Genomic DNA, 21,588 nt, shown 5'->3' on the forward strand with positions numbered 1-21,588 from the left:
TCTAACCTTGCCTGCCCATTCTCTTTTTCGGACCATTCTCTGTAAACCCTAGAGATGGTTGTGCATGAAAATCCCAGTAGACCAGCAGTTTTTTAAATACTTAGACCAGCACATCTGGCACCAACAATCATGCTACGTTTAAAGTCACTTAAATCCCCTTTCTTCCCCATTCTGATGCTCGGTTTGAACTTCAGCAAGTCGTCTTCACTACATCTAGATGCCTAAATGCATTGAGTTGCTGACATGTGATTGGCTGATTAGCAATTTGTGTTACCAAGCAACTGAACAGGTGTACCTAATAAATTGGCCGATGAGTGTCTGTATATATATATATATATATATATATATATATATATATATATATATATATATTTATATTTATATATATTATTTTTTTTTTATTTTTTTTTATTTTCTGTAGTGTAGTGGTACACCCACCTTCCTCCTCCTCGTTGAGTAGGGACCCCCCCACTCCAACTTTGTCCTGTAGCATAGCTCCCCATCCCTACCTCTCCTGGATTCCCTCCCGCACCTCCCGCCGGCTCCAGCAGATGGAACCAGAGCAATGATCGTGCTCTGGTTCCATATGCGGGCAGATACCATGAGCTAAGGAACTCCAGCTCTCAGCTGTAACTTAACAGCCGAGACTGCCGGGGCTTCCTGCAGCTTTGCCGTATAGATATGTTGTGCGGTACGATAAGTATAGCATGACGTATATACGTCCCATTAGGTTAAGGGGTTAAAGGGACATGAAACCACAATTTTTTCTTTCATTATTTAGAAAGAGCATCCAATTTAGTTCTATTATCTAATTTGCTTAATTCTCGTGATATCCTTTGTTGAATAGCATATCTAAATAGGCTCAGTAGCTGCTGATTGGTGGCACATAGATGTCTTGTGTGATCGACTCACCCATGTGCATTGCTATTTCTTCAACAAAGGAAATCTAAAGAATGAAGCAAATTGTATAATAGAAGCAAATTGGAAGGTTGTTTAACATTGTATTCTCTATCTGAATCACAAAAGAAAAAGTTTGGGTTTTATGTCACTTTAACTGTATCTATAGTAGAGAAAAAGTGTTTATTTCTTGATTTAGGAATTTTAAGCAACTTTCCATTTTGCGTCTATTATCAAATTTTCTTTGATCTTTTGGTTTCCTTTGTTAAACGAGTAGCAATGCATTAACATAGGATACCAAGAAAATTATCTCATCTTGGATGTCCTCTCACTACCTTAAAGGGACACTGAACCCATATTTTTTTCTTTCGTGATTCAGACAGAGCATGCAATTTTAAGCAACTTTCTAATTTACTCCTATTATCAATTTTTCTTCGTTCTCTTGCTATCTTTATTTGAAAAAGAAGGCATCTAAGCTTTTCTTGGGTTTCAGAACTCTGGACAGCACTTTTTTATTGGTGGATGAATTTATCCACCAATCAGCAAGGACAACCTAGGTTGTTCACCAAAAATGGGCCGGCATCTAAACTTATATTCTTGTATTTCAAATAAAGATACCAAGAGAATGAAGAAAATTTGATAATAGGAGTAAATTAGAAAGTTGCTTAAAATTTCATGCTCTATCTGAATCACGAAAGAAAACATTTGGGTTCAGTGTCCCTTTAAGCTAAATCTCTCCAAAACTGAACTCCTTATTTTTCCACCTTCTTCCAAAATCTCCACCCCCCAATTTTCTATAACTGTTGATAATTCCATCATTACCCCTCCCCCACATGCCCGATGTCTCGGGGTCACACTTGACTCAGACCTTTCCTTCACTCCTCACATTCTGTCTTTGGCTAAAGCCTGTCGCTTCCACCTTAAAAACATCTCTAAAATTAGACATTTCCTTACACAAGACACAACTAAGATTTTAATCCACTCTCTCATCCTTTCCCGTCTCGACTACTACAACTTCGTCCTCTCTGGCCTACCTAGCTGCCACCTAGCTCCTTCACAATCCATAATGAATGCCTCTGCCAGGCTCATCTTCCATACACGTCGCTCTTCATCTGCTGCACCTCTCTGCCAATCCCTTCACTGGCTTCCTCTTTCCTCCAGGATTAAACACAAAATCCTCACGCTGACATATAAAGCCCTAAACTGCACTGCTCCCCACTACATTTCAGACTTTGTCTCCAAATACTCTCCCTCCCGTCCCCTTCGCTCTGCTCACGATCTCCTCCTCTCTTGTTACTTCCTCACATTCCCGTTTACAGGACTTCTCCAGACTGGCCCCCATCCTGTGGAACTCCCTGCCTCGCTCCACAAGACTCTCCCCTAGTTTTAACAGCTTCAAGCGCTCCCTAAAGACTCTACTTTTCAGGGATGCATGCAACCAACACTAACCTTTCCTAACTCCATTGCTTTCCCCTTGAACCCCTTAGAATGTAAGCCTATGAGCCCAGCTGTTTGTAGATCGCTTTCATAAGAGCCGACTACAAAAGTGCAACTCTCGGCAGGGCCCTCTACCCATTTGATCCCTATAAATGTTATCCTGTATACCAACTATGTTTATAGTGCTACTAACCACTCGTCTGTAGGCATGTCTCCTAGCCACTTGTCTGTAGGTATGTCTACTAGCCACTTGTCTGTAGGCATGTCTACTAGCCACTTGTCTGTAGGTATTTCTACTAGTCACTCATCTCTAGGCATATCTACTAGCCACTTGTCTGTAGGTATGTCTACTAGACACTCGTCTGTAGGTATGTTAACTAGCCACTCATTTGTAGGTATGTCTACTAGCCACTCATCTGTAGGTATATCTATTAAACACTCATCTGTAAGTATGTCTACAAGCCACTCATCTGTAGCTATGTCTACTAGCAACTCATCTGTAGGTATGTCTACTAGCCACTAATCTGTAGGTATGTCTACTAGCCACTCATCTGTAGGCTTGTCTATTCAACACCCATATGTAGGCCTTTCTACTAATCACTCATCTGTAGGTAGGTCTACTAGCTACTCATCTGTAGGCTTGTCTAATCAACACTCATCTGTAGGTATGTCTACTAACCACTCATCTGTAGGTATGTCTACTAGCCACTCATCTGTAGGTATGTCTACTACCCACTCATCTGTAGGCTTGTCTTTTCAAAACTCATCTGTTGGCCTGTCTACTAATCACTCATCTGTAGGTATGTCTACAAGCCACTCATCTGTAGCTATGTCTACTAGCCACTAATCTGTAGGTATGTCGACTAACCACTAATCTGGAGGTATGTCTACTAGCCACTCATCTGTAGGCTTGTCTACTCAACACCCATCTGTAGGCCTTTCTACTAATCACTCATCTGTAGGTATGTCTAGAAGCCACTCATCTGTAGGTATGTCTACCAGCCACTCATCTGTAGGTATGTCTACTAGCCACTCATCTGTAGGCATGTCTACTAGCCACTCATCTGTAGGCGTGTCTATTCAAGACCCATCTTTAGGTATGTCTGCTAACCACTAATCTGTAGGTATGTCTACTAGCTACTCATCTGTAGACTTCGTAACAGAAGAGGAAAACCAATGGCACTACTAGTTTAGGTTTAAAATAAGCTCTGGATCTCTTAGTATAATGGACTCTGGAGTGTGTCCCAGATCAATACTATATAATATTAGAGTCTGTGGTGCTGTGTACTATATATAAACTTGAACAGCAAAATGTGGTTAAGAAGATAACCACAGGAAAGAGTACACTTGTCTTTTTATGTATACCTATTTAGAGACCTAGGTTACTAACTTTAACACACAGCAGCCCAGGTTCTTATATATAACCATACCATTGTGTCCAAAAGTGGTATAATTCAATAGGGGGCGAAATTAACAGGGAGTGTTACTCATCCCAATATAATAAACTCCACTACAGTGTGAGTAAATTTGACCTCAATTGAGGTACTCAAAATCATTGGTTTTTCTAATAAATCCAGATACAGCACAAGACCCTAATATTCTTCATTACTCTGCTTGCATAACATAACCATAACTGTTGAATTCACAACAGAGTGATAACGTTATTATTTCTAGAATTCAGCTGTCAATCTGTTACACTATTTATACCAAGAGCACATTCTATTCAGCATTAGCTATTTCTGGTTATTGCAGCTCATACCTGCATAGAATTATTTGTGTATTTGAATTGGTTAGATTCTATATACCCATAAGTACTGAAATCCTGAGCATATATAATCTTTGGATAATTGTATCTACACTACACAGCCCTCCAAAAGGAGACTCTGATATATTGATCCTTATATTGATCTAATTAGCCTATACATTCTAGACCTATCCTTGCTCCAATTACGGTTAGTGTTTTTAAATCTTTATTGTTTTCCGCAAATTTTAGCACTGTGTAACCAATAAATGTTAAGTTTTAATTTAGTTAGGTTCTGTATATTTGGAGACTAGTGTTGTCTCTTCAATTACTTTACCACATTGAACTTTTCAGTATCTTTCACCTAATATAACTAGCTCTTGAGTGCTACAAGTGTACTCTTTCCTGTGATTATCTTCTTAACCACATTTTGCCGTTCATCTGTAGACTTGTCTAATCAACACTCATCTGTAGGTAATGTCTACTAACCACTCATCTGTAGGTATGTTTACTAGTCACTCATCTGTGGGTATGTCTACTACCCACTCATCTGTAGGCTTGTCTTTTCAAAACCCATCTGTAGGCCTGTCTATTAATCAATCATCTGTAGGTATGTCTACAAGCCACTCATCTGTAGGTATGTCTACTAGCCACTAGTCTGTAGGCATGTCGACTAGCCACTTGTCTGTAGGCATGTCTACTAACCACTCGTCTGTAGGCACGTCTACTAATCACTTGTCTGTAGGCCTGTCTACTAACCACTTGTCTGTAGGCCTGTCTACTAACCACTCATCTGTATACTCACTACTTATCTTTAAGCCTGTCTTCTAGACACTCATTTGCAATCTGCCTATTGCCCCCTTGTCCATTCTTGCTTAAAGGGAAACTAAAGTCAAAATTAAACTTTTACAGTTCAGATAGATCATGCAATTTTAAGATTATTTTCTATTTACTTCTATTATCAAATTTACTTTGTTCACTTGATATCCTTTCTTGAAAATCAATAAGCTGCTGATTGGGGGCTACACACATATGCCTCTTGTCATTGGCTTACCAGATGTGTTCAGCTAGGTCCCAGCAGTGTATTGCTGCTCTGGAGCTGACTTTAACTGTGTGTTTAACCCCCTTACAGGGTTAAACAGTTATATGCAAGCACTGGTACAGTAATAAAATACTGTAAAACTTTTGTGTACCTTTTCCAGTATTGTACTTCTTCTGATCATTATCCTGCTTTGCTATATATTCAAAACTTAAGGCTGTGACACACTGCAAGCGGAGCGGCGCGCAGCGTGTAGATGCAACTGTGCGTACTCAGTGTGTCCTGCCTTTTCATCTCTGAGCACTCTGCTCTGTCCGGACGCGTAGCTGAGTGCTCAGAAATGAAATATTTGAACTTCAGAAGCGATGTAACGCGGTGTGAAGCAGCTGCTTCGCCTCGAGCCGCATCGCTTGCAGGGTGTCACAGCCTTTATTCTTCCAATCTGTTGAATTATTTTCAAACGTATGTCTTATATTTGCACCTCGTTTGTTATATGCATGCCAAGTGTTTGCCATTACTATTAAGCAAAAGCTCTGATAAATGCTAAGATTGTTTAATTGGCCTTCAATTCCTACCAAATGTGACACCTGAGCAGATGGAAGTCCTCCTGTCTAGAGAGTCATCCAACACATGGTGTGCTGAATCTGGGCTATGATGATTAAAGGGTGGGAATTGTGTATGTATGTTATTCTGGATCTGTGTGGTAACATACACACATCAGTTTGTTTCATAACATTTGCTGTCTGGTCTATAAATTCAATTAAGTTAAGCAAAACAAGTCTCTTCACTAACACTGAGGCACTTCACTAGTTACCTTCTCTTCACTTTAATTATGACATGCTGGTCTATATTCTTTAGCTCAGTTGTGGACAACCAGCACCCAGGGGTTGCAGGTTGCTTATGAACACTAATGATGCCCACATCCTCTTACTTTTTCATCAGAATACATATATTCACTATTTAACCCAACAATCAAAATTATTTGACAAATTTCTTACTTCCATCCTTAATTCACTGCCTCACACACAGTGAGTTTAAGTACTGTTTATTTGACTTTAATAAAAGGTTTAAAGTGGCCCTTCTGAGGACTTGAGGGCCATATACAAGGCCCTTTGTGTGATACATGAAGATCATCACTGCTTTGGGCATTTGTCAACCGAAGTTGTAACTATTTATGAGATTGAGCCGTTGCCTCTCCTCAGGCAGAAAGAGCAGATGAAGAAGCAGAGAGGGGGAACAGAAGTAGAAGAAAGGCAGCTCTTTCATGGAACAGAGGATAAATGGGCTGAAGCCATCTGTCAACAGAACTTTGACTGGCGCATTTGTGGAACACACGGTACTTCATATGGTAAAGGTGAGGAATGTTTAGAATAATATTTCCTTCGATGTGTATACTTATTTATTTTGTATTATCTCAACAGTAGATAACAGCTTTATAACATTGATACTTTACAATTATTATTCAAAACAGAAAAAAACAGAGAAGAATATAATATAATCAAAAAGGAATCACTAATAACGATATCGATCACAATCTATCGGCTGCGTCTTAGCAGCTCTTTTTCAGGCTGAAAAGGCTACTTTTTGATTCTACGCAATCATAATAGAGTGTTTTTGGCTGTTTTCCGAGTTCGCATATGGGTTTTCGGATCCTTAATAAAAAGTCCTATTTTTCCTATGGGGCTGATCACACTTTTCACAACTTTTTCGAATTCTACACCTCTAGGCACTTGATAAATCCTTTTAAAAGGCATTTTGGACATCTTTAAAACTATTTCACAACTATTTACAAACAGTCTGTTATTATGTTAATGTTCAAAACACTCTGAAATGACCACAGGAGACATTCTAGAGGTTTATTAAGATGCATAGTATTGTTTCATTAAAGTTCCATTCATCCCTATTGGAGAGGCTGTATACAGTGAACAGGACATGCATTTACATTTGTACAGGTACATAAACATATGTTTATGTGTTGAGTAAGTGATATCCTGTACAGCTAAAGGGATCTGCAAGAAAAGTCACCTCGGGACCCCAACATCTACAAATTATCGGCTAGATTTAGAGTTTTGTCGGTAACGACCCGCGTAGCTAACGCTGGCTTTTTTTCCCCCGCACCTTTTAAAAACCGTTGGTATTTAGAGTTCACAGAAGGGCTGCGTTAGGCTCCAAAAAGGGAGCGTAGAGCATAATTTACCACCACTGCAACTCTAAATACCAGCGGTGCTTACGGACGCGGACAGCTTCAAAAACGTGCTCGAGCACGATTCCCCCATAGGAAACAATGGGGCAGTTTGAGCTGAAAAAAAACCTAACACCTGCAAAAAAGCAGCGTTCAGCTCCTAACGCAGCCCCATTGTTTCCTATGGGGAAACATTTTCTAAGTCTGCACCTAACACCCTAACATGAACCCGAGACTTAACACCCCTAACCTTACACTTATTAACCTCTAATCTACCGCCCCCGCTATCGCTGACACCTGCATATTTTTTTAACCCCTAATCTGCCGCTCCGTACACCGCCGCAACCTACATTATCCCTATGTACCCATAATCTGCTGCCCCTAACACCGCCGACCCCTATATTATATTTATTAACCCCTAATCTGCCACCCCCAACGTCGCCGCCACCTACCTACTCTAATAAATGTATTAACCCCTAAAGCTAAGTCTAACCCTAACCCTAACACCCCATAAGTTAAATATAATTTTATTCTAATGAAATAAATTAACTCTTATTAAATAAATTATTCCTATTTAAAGCTAAATACTTACCAGTAAAATAAACCCTAATATAGCTACAATATAAATTATAATTATATTGTAGCTATTTTAGGATTAATATTTATTTTACAGGCAACTTTGTAATTATTTTAACCAGGTACAATAGCTATTAAATAGTTAAGAACTATTTAATAGCTACCTAGTTAAAATAATTACAAAATTACCTGTAAAATAAATCCTAACCTAAGTTACAATTAAACCTAACACTACACTATCAATAAATTAATTAAATAAAATACCTACAATTAAACCTAACACTACACTATCAATAAATTAATTAAATACAATACCTACAAATAAATACAATTAAATAAACTAACTAAAGTACAAAAAATATAAAAGAACTAAGTTACAAAAAATAAAAAAATATTTACAAACATTAGAAAAATATTACAATTTTAAACTAATTACACCTACTCTAAGCCCCCTAATAAAATAACAAAGCCCCCCAAAATAAAAAAATGTCCTACCCTATTCTAAAATTAAAATAGAAAAGCTCTTTTACCTTACCAGCCCTTAAAAGGGCCTTTTGCGGGGCATGCCCCAAAGAATTCAGCTCTTTTGCCTGGAAAAAAAAACATACAATACCCCCCCCCAACATTACAACCCACCACCCACATACCCCTAATCTAATCCAAACCCCCTTAAATAAACCTAACACTACTCCCCTGAAGATCTTCCTACCTTATCTTCACCATGCCGGGTATCACCGATCCGTCCAGGCTCTGATGTCTTGATCCAAGCCCAAGGGGCTGAAGACGTCCATCCTCCGGCTGAAGTCTTGATCCAAGCGGCAGCTGAAGAAGTCCATCTTCGGGCAGACGTCTTCATCCTATCCGGGCAGAAGAGGAGATCCAGACCGGTAGACATCTTCATCCAAGCGGCATCTTCTATCTTCTTCCATCCGATGACGAGCGGCTCCATCTTCAAGACCTCCAGCGCGGATCCATCCTCTTCTTCCGACGTCCTAAAACAGAATGAAGGTTCCTTTAAGGGACGTCATCCAAGATGGCGTCCCTCAAATTCTAATTGGCTGATAGGATTCTATCAGCCAATCGGAATTAAGGTAGGAAAATTCTGATTGGCTGAAGGAATCAGCCAATCAGATTCAAGTTCAATCCGATTGGCTGATCCAATCAGCCAATCAGATTGAGCTTGCATTCTATTGGCTGTTCCGATCAGCCAATAGAATGCGAGCTCAATCTGATTGGCTGATTGGATCAGCCAATCAGATTGAACTTGAATCTGATTGGCTGATTCCATCAGCCAATCAGAATTTTCTTACCTTAATTCCGATTGGCTGATAGAATCCTATCAGCCAATCGGAATTCGAGGGACGCCATCTTGGATGACGTCCCTTAAAGGAACCTTCATTCTGTTTTAGGACGTTGGAAGAAGAGGATGGATCCGCGCCGGAGGTTTTGAAGATGGAGCCGCTCGTCATCGGATGGAAGAAGATAGAAGATGCCGCTTGGATGAAGATGTCTACCGGTCCAGATCTCCTCTTCTGCCTGGATAGGATGAAGACTTCTGCCCGAGGATGGACTTCTTCAGCCCCCGCTTGGATCAAGACTTCAGCCGGAGGATGGACGTCTTCAGCCCCCGCTTGGGCTTGGATCAAGACATCGGAGCCTGGACGGATCGGTGATACCCGGCGTGGTGAAGATAAGGTAGGAAGATCTTCAGGGGGGTAGTGTTAGGTTTATTTAATGGGGGTTTGGGTTAGATTAGGGGTATGTGGGTGGTGGGTTGTAATGTTGGGGGGGGGGTATTGTATGTTTTTTTTTCCAGGCAAAAGAGCTGAATTCTTTGGGGCATGCCCCGCAAAAGGCCCTTTTAAGGGCTGGTAAGGTAAAAGAGCTTTTCTATTTTAATTTTAGAATAGGGTAGGGCATTTTTTTATTTTGGGGGGCTTTGTTATTTTATTCCGGGGCTTAGAGTAGGTGTAATTAGTTTAAAATTTTTGTAATATTTTTTTATTTTTTGTAACTTAGTTCTTTTTTATTTTTTGTACTTTAGTTAGTTTATTTAATTGTATTTATTTGTAGGTATTGTATTTAATTAATTTATTGATAGTGTAGTGTTAGGTTTAATTGTAGATAATTGTAGGTATTTTATTTTATTAATTTATTGATAGTGTAGTGCCATGTCCAAACTCATTCACGAGAATGCCTTTCCAACTGCCTGCACAAAGATTATTGAACGCACGGTCACAAACACTCATTACAGTTTAGAAGTTCAGTAATGTAGGCATAAGCATTTTGAAAGGCACTCTCCTGAAGTGACTATAGAAGTATGTCTATCATGCCAAGGCCCACGTGTCATTCTAATGGATACTGAGCATTGAGGATGTATTGTGATGACAACAGGTTAAGGGGTTACATGAATAAAGCTTTCCTGTAACCTTAAGAGCTTAAGAGGTGTGAATGGGCTATTGTATCAGTTATTTTCGGGAGATCTCCTAGTTTCTATTTTGAAAACAGATACTTAATACACAAAAAAGGCTTCTTCAGGAGCTTTTTTTTAGCTGAAAATGTGTTTGTGGCAAAGAGATTTTAACAAACAAAACTATATAACATTGTGATCAATTGAGAAACTCAGAGACCAATCTGGGCAGAAAGCCAAACGCCTTTTCAGAAGCAAATCGCTGATAGATTGTGATCAAGGCCTTAGCTGGAATAGACAGTTTGACTGCTATTTATATTCTGTTTCTATCAACAGGCAGCTACTTTGCAAAAGATGCATCCTATTCTCACTCCTACACCTTAACCACATTTTCCAAGAGTCGAGTCATGTTTATGGCACGTGTCCTAGTGGGAGATTTTACAACCGGCTCTTACTCGTATCTTCGTCCACCGGCCAAGAACCAGCTGACATCATCCTGCTTCTATGACAGCTGTGTGGACTCCATCACCAACCCTTCGATATTTGTCATATTTGAGAAGCATCAAATTTACCCAGAGTACTTAATTAAGTACTTATAGAGGTTTCTACCACCAGAGAAATATTATATATACTGTACAGATCCCTAACTTTACTACTGAGCTACTGTTTATGAATAAATTAGGAGAAGTATAACCTTTGATGTAATATTAGAAGAAAATTATACATATGTTTTCAAGCTATGGATAATTAATCAAACCAGCTTGGTCCAGGATGTATACAATTTATATAGTAAAAGGTGAGCTAACATTTTAAGGGACATTAAACTCAAAATTAAGCGGCTTAAAATGTTTAAGTATAGTTAATGATTGGGTCTATGCAGGGCCGCATTTACATTTGACCTATGGTGAACCAAATACCCATCAAATCCAATGAACAGCTTTTTGAGACTGGTATTTGTGCATGGTTTTGTATTGAGACTCCTCAATATTCAAGTTTCATCAGAAAAATATTTTCACCTCGGCTTTCTCTTGATTTTTGTATTTATCTCATTTTCACACTTACCCTCTTGGTAGCCTGCGTTGACTTGTTTCACACAGCAGATCTTGGCCTTTTATACCGTTTTTTTTTAAATGTTTATGCATTTGCATATTCTCAGATCACATTTTAATAAACATGATCACATTCTAGTATAATATATAGTACAAATATTGCTTAAATCCTCATTTTAAATGATGAAACAAGGACACAAATATAATCAGAATATCTATTTTTTTTTCATGATGGCAATTAGGTGTTTCTCCAATTAACTAAAAAAAGTTCTCAAAATTATGTAAAATTATTAATTACACAGATCTAGGGTTGCCACCTTGGCAATGTTATCTATGATAGTCTGGACAGTTATGAGTTACACATGCTGAAGGGTGGAACATGCACTGTGCCTCTGGATAGCACATAAATAATGCTGCAAGACAGCACTAGTCATGTATATCTCATAACTGTGCAGGTTAATATGGCCGAGACGGCAACCCTACACAAATTATAAATTTATATTAGTTGAGTAAGAAGCTGTGCATTCAGACTCATTTGGAAGCCATCATCCATACTAAATCAATAAGTTGTGTTATGTTCCTTTCCCATTGGCTGTGTATTTCTTGTTTACAAGTAGGTCTTCTAAACCCTGAAAGAGCCTAAGAAGAATCCGTTTCTTATAGCGCTCCTTGTGATTACCCAATTGGAATACTGGATGTAAGAAAACCAAAAAAAAAAAGCCAGTGGAACTACTGGAGTAGTGGGAAAACAAAATAGCAGAAAACATTAGTGGACTGTGTAGTTCTACTAAAAAAGAGGGAGGTTAATGCTGAGAAGACTTCCTGGAGTCGGAGAAGCAATGCTGTGACTATAGTAAAACATTCTGCTGCAGACAATCTACGCACAATAACAACAAGGTTGAAAAACATAAAGGGCAGCAATGTGTATATTTCTGATTTCTGAGGTTAAAAAAAAAAAAAAAGTTAAAGAATCTGTTATGACATTTCATTGAAAAAGCAAGAGAAACACAGTCAGTTAAATTTTTTATGGATATGTAAATCTTCCCTGGATCATGTTATTGCCAAATTATGCATTTTGGAAGGCACTTTTATTCATTCAAAGCAAGAAAGTGCCTGGAAAAATGTAAAGGTGATGATTGAATTATTATTATTATTATAATCATCATAATAAAAACAATAATAATGTCATACAATTTTAAAAAGCCAACATTCTCAACAATGTGATATAGGCTGTAGAACAGTTACACAAAGCTTATGATATTAGAGAATAAAAACAGAATTATGCAAACAGTAAGCTCTGAGCACAAGAGCTGACACTCTCTTGTACACGACCAGGTCTACAAAATGTTTTAACAGTATGGATGTATTTTTTTAAAAAGCCCTATCCATGAGCAAGGAAATGATTGGCACCAACGTTTGGAAGGCACCTAATCATGTTAATAAAATGTTTTCCAAAGGGAATTTGTTTTTTTGTTTTTTTATTATTAAAAATAGTGTTTAAAATAATTTATAGAGAAAAGTGTTTTCTGTTGTATCAACATTTCAACCAACCTTCTGCAAGCCCATAACATATGCAAGCCCATAACATGTGCAAGCCCATAACATCACAGCACAGCACGCAACTAAAGATCCTTCACCAAGATCCCTATATAACACCCCTCTCCCCAAAACACTTTCTAAATGGGCTTTTTCAAATAGGTCCAGATGTAAAAAAAAATTGCAATAAGGAACCCAAAGCAGCTCCTATGGGGAGATAGTTTATGTTATTTCTAACATAGAACGAATATGACAGAATATAATTAATAATAAAACAAAAACACACACCTTTCAGCCATGCAGATTGTGAGTACCCTCCATTCTAGCTTTACCCTTAAGTAACAATCCTCATCCTATTCTACTACCTCAATGCTGGACGGAAACACAATTTTCCTACCTTTCCTGGTCATACACCTTTCAAACATTTCCTTAGCATTCTCAATTGTTTCCTTAGCATCCATACCACCCTCTCAGAGCAGTCAAATATTGTAAACCCTTTTCAATAAACAACTTTTTTGACACACCTTTCACCCTGTCCCACCATAACAACACATTTGCTTAATTCCACTTCCTGTTCCTCAGTCTTTGTTACAGCCACACAACAGTGTACTGAGGGGTGTGATCAACCTGCGCTGGGAAAGTTACCAATAAACCCCTGGGTAAATGGAGTATCCTCAAACTCCACAGAGAAGAATACAATCATACAATAGTAATAAGGATATTACTATAATAACCCCTGGCGCTAACGTGTAGCTAAAATTGGTAATGCAAAGGTTCTAATTATTGTATATTATAAACAATAAATTACCTTAGTACGATGGAAATGATAATTCCTTACGAATATGTGAAAACTGGGTAGTTGATTAATAAACCCAAATTAAGGGATGTGCTTAAGGATGAACCAGAGTAATGGTGCAAGTAAAAAATAAACAAATTTTATTACAATCTTAATCGTGCACAGAAATACTTTTAAAACCAAATTTAAATAACACTCTGATCAGGCGTTTGACAATGTAGTATCAATAAAATCCCTAAAAACCTCAAAATAAAATTGCATAAATAAAATAACAATAAAACAACAATGAGACAATCACTATCACAAATGGTTAATTCGAGATAGAGAACAAAGATCCCATTGGAAACCAAGGAAGATCCACGTCAGCTGGAAGTTAGTGATATTTTAACCGGAGCTGTAACGAGATGAGATCCAAATGAACAGACAGGAAGAGAGCCAAAATTTAAGGTGTTCACTTATTACTTACACCGAAAATGCTCTATGAAGTCCCAGCTGTCTCTCTATAGCGGTCCTGGATTAGATCACTGCTGGATGGATCCCCGAAATGAAGGAAACCTCTTGTCTTTTACAATCCGTATCAGCACTCACGCCAGATAGACCAAACTGTGCTCTGGGTCTCTGTGCGGTCTCGACGCTGGTAATTATTTCCAGTCACCTGTGTATTAGAAAAGTGGGCGGAGCAACGCGTTTCAGCCCGGTCTGGGCCTTTGTCAAGCTCCTGATAGATGGGAGGTCAGGTCTTTTATACCGTCACCCCTCTCTTGCAACTCTGGTGATCACACAGCATGCACCAGAGTTGCAAGAGAGGGGTGACGGTATAAAAGACCTGACCTCCCATCTATCAGGAGCTTGACAAAGGCCCAGACCGGGCTGAAACGCGTTGCTCCGCCCACTTTTCTAATACACAGGTGACTGGAAATAATTACCAGCATCGAGACCGCACAGAGACCCAGAGCACAGTTTGGTCTATCTGGCGTGAGTGCTGATACGGATTGTAAAAGACAAGAGGTTTCCTTCATTTCGGGGATCCATCCAGCAGTGATCTAATCCAGGACCGCTATAGAGAGACAGCTGGGACTTCATAGAGCATTTTCGGTGTAAGTAATAAGTGAACACCTTAAATTTTGGCTCTCTTCCTGTCTGTTCATTTGGATCTCATCTCGTTACAGCTCCGGTTAAAATATCACTAACTTCCAGCTGACGTGGATCTTCCTTGGTTTCCAATGGGATCTTTGTTCTCTATCTCGAATTAACCATTTGTGATAGTGATTGTCTCATTGTTGTTTTATTGTTATTTTATTTATGCAATTTTATTTTGAGGTTTTTAGGGATTTTATTGATACTACATTGTCAAACGCCTGATCAGAGTGTTATTTAAATTTGGTTTTAAAAGTATTTCTGTGCACGATTAAGATTGTAATAAAATTTGTTTATTTTTTACTTGCACCATTACTCTGGTTCATCCTTAAGCACATCCCTTAATTTGGGTTTATTAATCAACTACCCAGTTTTCACATATTCGTAAGGAATTATCATTTCCATCGTACTAAGGTAATTTATTGTTTATAGTATACAATAATTAGAACCTTTGCATTACCAATTTTAGCTACACGTTAGCGCCAGGGGTTATTATAGTAATATCCTTATTACTATTGTATGATTGTACAGCCACACAAGCAGGGTGGTACTTTCATGGTAGAGTACTCCTCCTGATGCTGAAGATGTTCACAACTGCTGATTGCCAGACAGGGAGGCAGGCATCACACATATTTAATCACGTGGAACTTCTTCCACCTATAGCAGCCAGTGGTGCAAAGTATAGTGGTAGACTTATGACTGTTCTTAGGTATAGGGGTGTGTTTGTTTGTATGTGGCTTCATTTCACATGGTTCTGCAAGGCTACTTACCCTCACCCACCACTTGCCACAGATTGGTAGTGCGAGATCTGCAGCTACTACCACGGAAGCATTTTTTTCACTTCAGAAATGACATTATGCTAATTGGAACAAAGATACGGGTTAAGCAGGATCCACCAAAGCTGACATACAGAGCGTATTCAAAAAGAATATGGGTGACTTTAAGAAAGTGCAAAAACCTGGCTGGCACACTGGCTCAGAGGTAATGTCTTTTTAGGTATTACTATTACAGGTAGCCCTCAGTTTACGCCGGGGTTAGGTTCCAGAAGGAATGGTTGTAAATCGAAACTGTTGTAAATTGAAACCCAGTTTATAATGTAAGTCAATGGGAAGTGAGGGAGTTAGGTTCCAGGCCCCTCTCAAAATTGGCATAAGTAACACCTAATACATTATTTTTAAAGCTTTGAAATGAAGACTTTAAATGCTAAACAGCATTATAAACCTAATAAAATAATCACACAACACAGAATATATAATTAAACTAAGTTAAATGAACAAGAAACATTTGCTAAACAGCATTATAAACCTAATAAAATAATCACACAACACAGACTTTACTTGCATTTTTTTGCAAACAGTTCTTTCTATGCATTCCAATCTGGACTGAATTATAGACAGGAAGATCTTGTTCCTTTGCAAGCTGCTTGATAGCTCAGGTCTGGTTAAACTGATTAATTTCAGCTTGCTTGGCTTGCATATCTTTGCTGCAACACAAGCGGACAGCTCCACCTACTCTTCTCAATGCTTTTTAATAGCAGTCACATAACTGAAAAAAAGGTTGTTATTCTGAAACGGTGCAAATTGAACCATTGTAAACCGAGGGCCATCTGTATTATTATTACTATCATTTATTTGTATAGCACCGCCAAATTCCGTAGCGCTGGGTACAGTGATAGGGGTATACAATGACAAAGATTTGTGTAAAAATACAAAAGATAACAAAACTAAACAAATCTAGTACAGGAGGAAGAGGCCCCTGCTCTGGAGAGCTTACAGTCTACAGGTTTAGGGTGCAGAGACATAAGGTTGGGGCAGCTTGTCACCTCGGTTGTAGTTGCAGCAGTGAGTCAGGCAGTTCATGTATTAGTTTGGTTCGGATGAGGGATGTAGGAGAGATGGTAAGCCTCTCTGAATAGGTGGGTTTTCAAGGAGCGTCTGAAGCTATACAAGGCATAAGCCAACCCTATTCAAAATGTCAACAAAAGTGACTGAATGATCTTTGATTATCTATACAGACATGTTTTTTAAATTGCTTACATTGTGCATATCTATGTGGAAGCAATCCATCTGGCTAATGAATAGGCAAATCAGTACAGGTCAGCCTTGATAAGTAGGAACAGATATTGACTGCTGCAATGAACAGCCGCAAAGATAACCAGCTTTTAAACATAGGGAAACCTAAGTTACAACATGGCGGTGCCCATCACTATATGATTATAATAAATTTAATGATATATTTCTTATTTAAAAGGACAGTAAAGCCAAAATTAAACTTAAATGGATTGAATAGAGCATGTCATTTTAAACAAATTTCAAATTTACTTCTATCAATTTCGCTTAGTCCTCTTGGTATCCTTTGTTAAAGAGTAATCCTTGATGAGCTCAGAAGTGTACATTTGTCTCTAGCTATTGTTTATAGCAATGTTATATATAAGTAGAAAGCCATGGCAAGCGCTTCGATCTTTAGTCTGCCGCCCCTGTGTGCAGGTTCATTCACTGACTGCTCGCGCTGAGCTGGTGTTGCAGCCTCAGCGATTCCCCACGGAAACACACAGCACTCACTTGGATCCGGTGCCCAGGAAACACAGGAGACTCCACCAAACTCTCAAACAAACCACAGGAAAATCCATATCCTCGCCCTCAGAAGCAGGTCTAGGTATAGATTAAATAAGTAAGGAGTATATACCGTACAGTAAATACCCTGAATGGGGTGGCTAGCGAGAGCCCTCCAAACAGGTGGTGCTAGATGCAGAAATAGACAGTTAAATACAAAATGAAAAGAAAAAGTAGCATCCCTTAAGCACTCTGGAAGAACAACAAATAAGATCGGTCCAAAAAGAGAGGACACTAAATGAAAGGTAGGGGTTCTCAATCCTCGCAACAATATGTGGGAAAAAAGGGGAAATTAAAACATTTATTATCTATACTATAATTGCGTTTGTAATGTCCGTCGCCATTGGCAGTTGCACATGCACCCTCAATGGAATGTTAGCAGCGCGAGGGATAATGGCAGGGTGGTCCACCGGGATGCAGCAAAGGCAAATGGAGCAAAAAAAAAAAAACACTGCCCACATGAAGTATAACAAAAAAAAAAACCTAACCTCCCACACAAAGTATTAACACATACACTGCAAACCCACACATCGCAAAATAATAAAGTAATTAACCCCTTAATCGTCAACCACCAACATCACATTAAACCTAATTAACCTATTAACCCCTAAACCGCAAAATCCCCACATTGCAATAAACATAATTAACCTATTGGAAAATTCAAGAACAAGGGGTCATGAGCTCAAGCTAAAGGGTAGTAGATTCAGGAGTAATTTGAGGAAGCTTCTTTACAGAAAGAGTGATTGATTTATGGAATAAACTTCCACAAGAGGTAGTAATGACAAACTGTGGGGGACTTTAAAAATGCATGGGACAAGCATAAGGCTATCCTACAAACTAGATAAGTTTATACTGTTAGGTAATATCGGGGCAGACTTGCTGGGCCTGTGGCTCTTATCTGCCGTCAATATCTATGTTTCTATGTTTCTATTAACCCCTAAACCGCAAAACCCTCACATCGCAATAAACCTATTTACCCTATTAACTCCTAAACCACAAAACCCCCACATCGCAATAAACCTAATTACCCTATTAACCCCTAAACCGCAAAAACCCCACATCATAATAAACCTAAATTCCCTTTTAACCCCTAAGCCTCAAAATCCCCACATCGCAATAAACATAATTAACCCCTAAACCGCAAACCCCCCACATCGCAATAAACCTATTTACCCTATTAACCACTAAACCGCAAAGCCCCCCACATCGCAATAAACCTAATTACCCTATTAACCCCTAAACCACAAAATCCCCACATCACAATAAACATAATTAACCTATTAACCCCTAAACTGCAAAACCCCCACATCGCAATAAACCTATTTACCCTATTAACTACTAAACCGCAAAACCCCCACATTGCAATAAACCTAATTAACCGATTAACCCTTTAAACCATCAAAACCCACAACTCAAATAACTAATTAAATTACTAAGCCCCCTAACCTAATACCCCCTAAATTAATACAAATTACCTAAACTAAAAATACTAAAGTTACAAAAAATAAAAAAGGCTATTACAGAAAATAAAAAAAAACAAATTACCAAAGTTTACAAAATTAAACCTAATCCATATGAAAATAAAAAAGCCCCCCCCCCCCCACAGTAGCCCTTAAAAGGACCTTTTGCAGGAAACTGCCCCAAGATAAACAGCTCTTTTACATTCAAAATACACAAAGTCCCCCCTAACAGTAAAACCCCCCCACCAAACCCCCAAAATAAAAAACCTAACACTAAAAAACCTAAACTACCCATTGCCCTGAAAGGGCATTTGTTGGGCATTGCCCTTAAAAGGGCATTTAGCTCTTTTACAAAATGCCCATCCTAATCTAAATAAAAATAAAAAAACCTAAGTCTAACCCCCAGGTTGGTACTCACCGTTCCTGAAGTCCGGCGAAGTCTTCTTCCAAGGGGCGACCACTTCTTTCTTATTACAGGAACAATTCGTCGTGGAGCAGAAATAGACAGTTAAATACAAAATGAAAAGAAAATGTTGCATCCCTTAAGCACTCTGGAAGAACAACAAATAAGATCGGTCCAAAAAGAGAGGACACTCAATGAAAGGGAGGGGTTCTCAATCCTCGCAACAATATGAGGGAACAAAAGGGGAAATTAAAACTTAAAATTTATTATCTATACTATAATTGCGTTTGTTATGTCCGTCGCCGTCGGCAGTTGCGCACGCATCCTTAATGGAATGTTGGCAGCACGAGGCAGCCAACAGAATGTTGGCTGCGCGCAGCCAAAAGAATTAGCTGCATCCAGGTGAATTCCGAAAATGGCAGGGTGATGCCACCCTGCCATTTTCGGAATCCACCGGAATGCAGCGAAGGCAAATGGAGCATTAAAAAAAAAAAAAAAAACCCACTGCCCACACAAAGTATAACAAAAAAAAAACTAACCTCCCACACAAAGTATTAACACATACACCGCAAACCCACACAAAATGCAAAATAATAAGGAAATTAACCCCTTAATCCCTTAACCGTCAACCACTCACATCGCAATAAACCTAATTACCCCATTAACCCCTAAACCGCTAAAACCCCACATCACAATAAACCTAATTACCCTATTAACCCCTAAACCGCAAAATCCCCACATTGCAATAAACATAATTAACCTATTAACCCCTAAACTGCAAAACCCCCACATCGCAATAAATCTATTTACCCTATTAACCCCTAAACCACAAAACCCCAATATCACAATAAACTTATTTACCCTATTAACCCCTAAACCGCAAAACCCCCACATCGCAATAAACCTAATTAACCTATTAAAACCCTTAAACCACCAAAACCCACAACGCAAATAACTATATTAAATTACTAAGCCCCCTAACCTAACACCCCCTAAATTAACACAAATTACCTAAATTAAAAAGATTACAAAAAATAAAAAAGGCTAACATTACAGAAAATAAAAAAACTAATTACCAAAGTTTACAAAATTAAATCTAATCCCTATGAAAATAAAAAAGCCCCCCAAAATAAAAACACTTACTAATCTAAGAATAAACTGCCAGTAGCCCTTAAAAGGGCTTTTTGCAGGAAATTGCCCAAGATAAACAGCTCTTTTACATTCAAAATACATAAACAGTAAAACCCTCCACCCACCAAACCCCCAAAAATAAAAAACCTAACACTAAAAACTAACACTAAAAAACCTAAACTACCCATTGCCCTGAAATGAGCATTTGTTGGGCATTGCCCTTAAAAGGGCATTTAGCTCTTTTACAAAATGCCCACCCTAATCTAAATAAAAAAATAAATAAATTTTTTTTTTTAAAAAATCTTCTTTCTTCTTCCATGAACAATCTGGCGCAGAGCGGAGCTGAAGACCGGCGACCATGAAACTGAAGACCGGCAACCGTGGAGCCATGTTGCATGAAGGATCCTCTTTGTATGATCGCCACCGTACACTGGATAGTGAATTTAAGGTATGCGATTACAGATGGCGTCCCTTGAATTCCTATTGACTGATTTGATTCTTAAAAATCAAATCAGCCAATAGGATGAGAGCTACTCAAATCCTATTGGGTCTTCAAATCAGCCAATAGTAAGAGAGCTACTGAAATTCTATTGGCTATTCAAATCAGCCAATAGAATTTGAGTAGCTCTCACCCTAGAGCTGTTTAACTTAGGGCAATGCCCTACAAAAAGCCCTTTTAAGGGCTATTGGTAGTTTAGCATTAGATTAGGGGGTGTTTTTATTTTGGGGGGCTTTTTTTATTTTCATAGGGATTAGGTTTTATTTTTATTTTTTAGGGGGTTTTAGACTTAGGTTTTTAAACAAAAAAATATTTTTTTATTTTAGATTAGGGATGGGCAGCAAAAGAGCTGAATGCCCTTTTAAGGGTAATGCCCATACAAATGCCCTTTTCAGGGCAACGGATAGTTTAGTTTTTTAGTGTTAGGTTTATTTATTTTGGGGGGTTTGGTGGTTTTTGTGGGTTTTACTGTTAGGGGGGACTTAGGGGTCGATGATAGAAAGCTAATTTTACAAATGATAGGATGTAAAGATGTTCGCACTGGAGTGCGAATATAAAATCATAATGATTGAAGGTGTATGATCGCATATATGTATTCGAAATGGGTGTGTTTTCTTCATTCAACATATGTTGCAAATGTTTTTTTTTGGTTTGCGTAATGTTAAATACCCACTTCGTATGTG

The 21,588-nt window shown here is 38.5% G+C and overlaps 1 protein-coding gene across 1 annotated transcript in view; it reads left to right on the forward strand.

The window, feature by feature from the left end:
* Positions 1–12,792, forward strand: part of LOC128664170 (protein mono-ADP-ribosyltransferase PARP12) — a 116,436-nt gene extending 103,644 nt beyond the window's left edge. The window contains exons 11-12 of the mRNA XM_053718930.1: positions 6,317–6,468; positions 10,619–12,792. Coding sequence (XP_053574905.1) covers positions 6,317–6,468; positions 10,619–10,881 — 415 coding nt within the window. The 3' untranslated portion in view covers positions 10,882–12,792. The remainder of the gene's footprint in view (positions 1–6,316; positions 6,469–10,618) is intronic.
* Positions 12,793–21,588: the final 8,796 nt, after the last annotated feature.

Source organism: Bombina bombina, chromosome 6 (assembly GCF_027579735.1).
Source record: "Bombina bombina isolate aBomBom1 chromosome 6, aBomBom1.pri, whole genome shotgun sequence".
Classification (NCBI taxonomy): domain Eukaryota; kingdom Metazoa; phylum Chordata; class Amphibia; order Anura; family Bombinatoridae; genus Bombina; species Bombina bombina.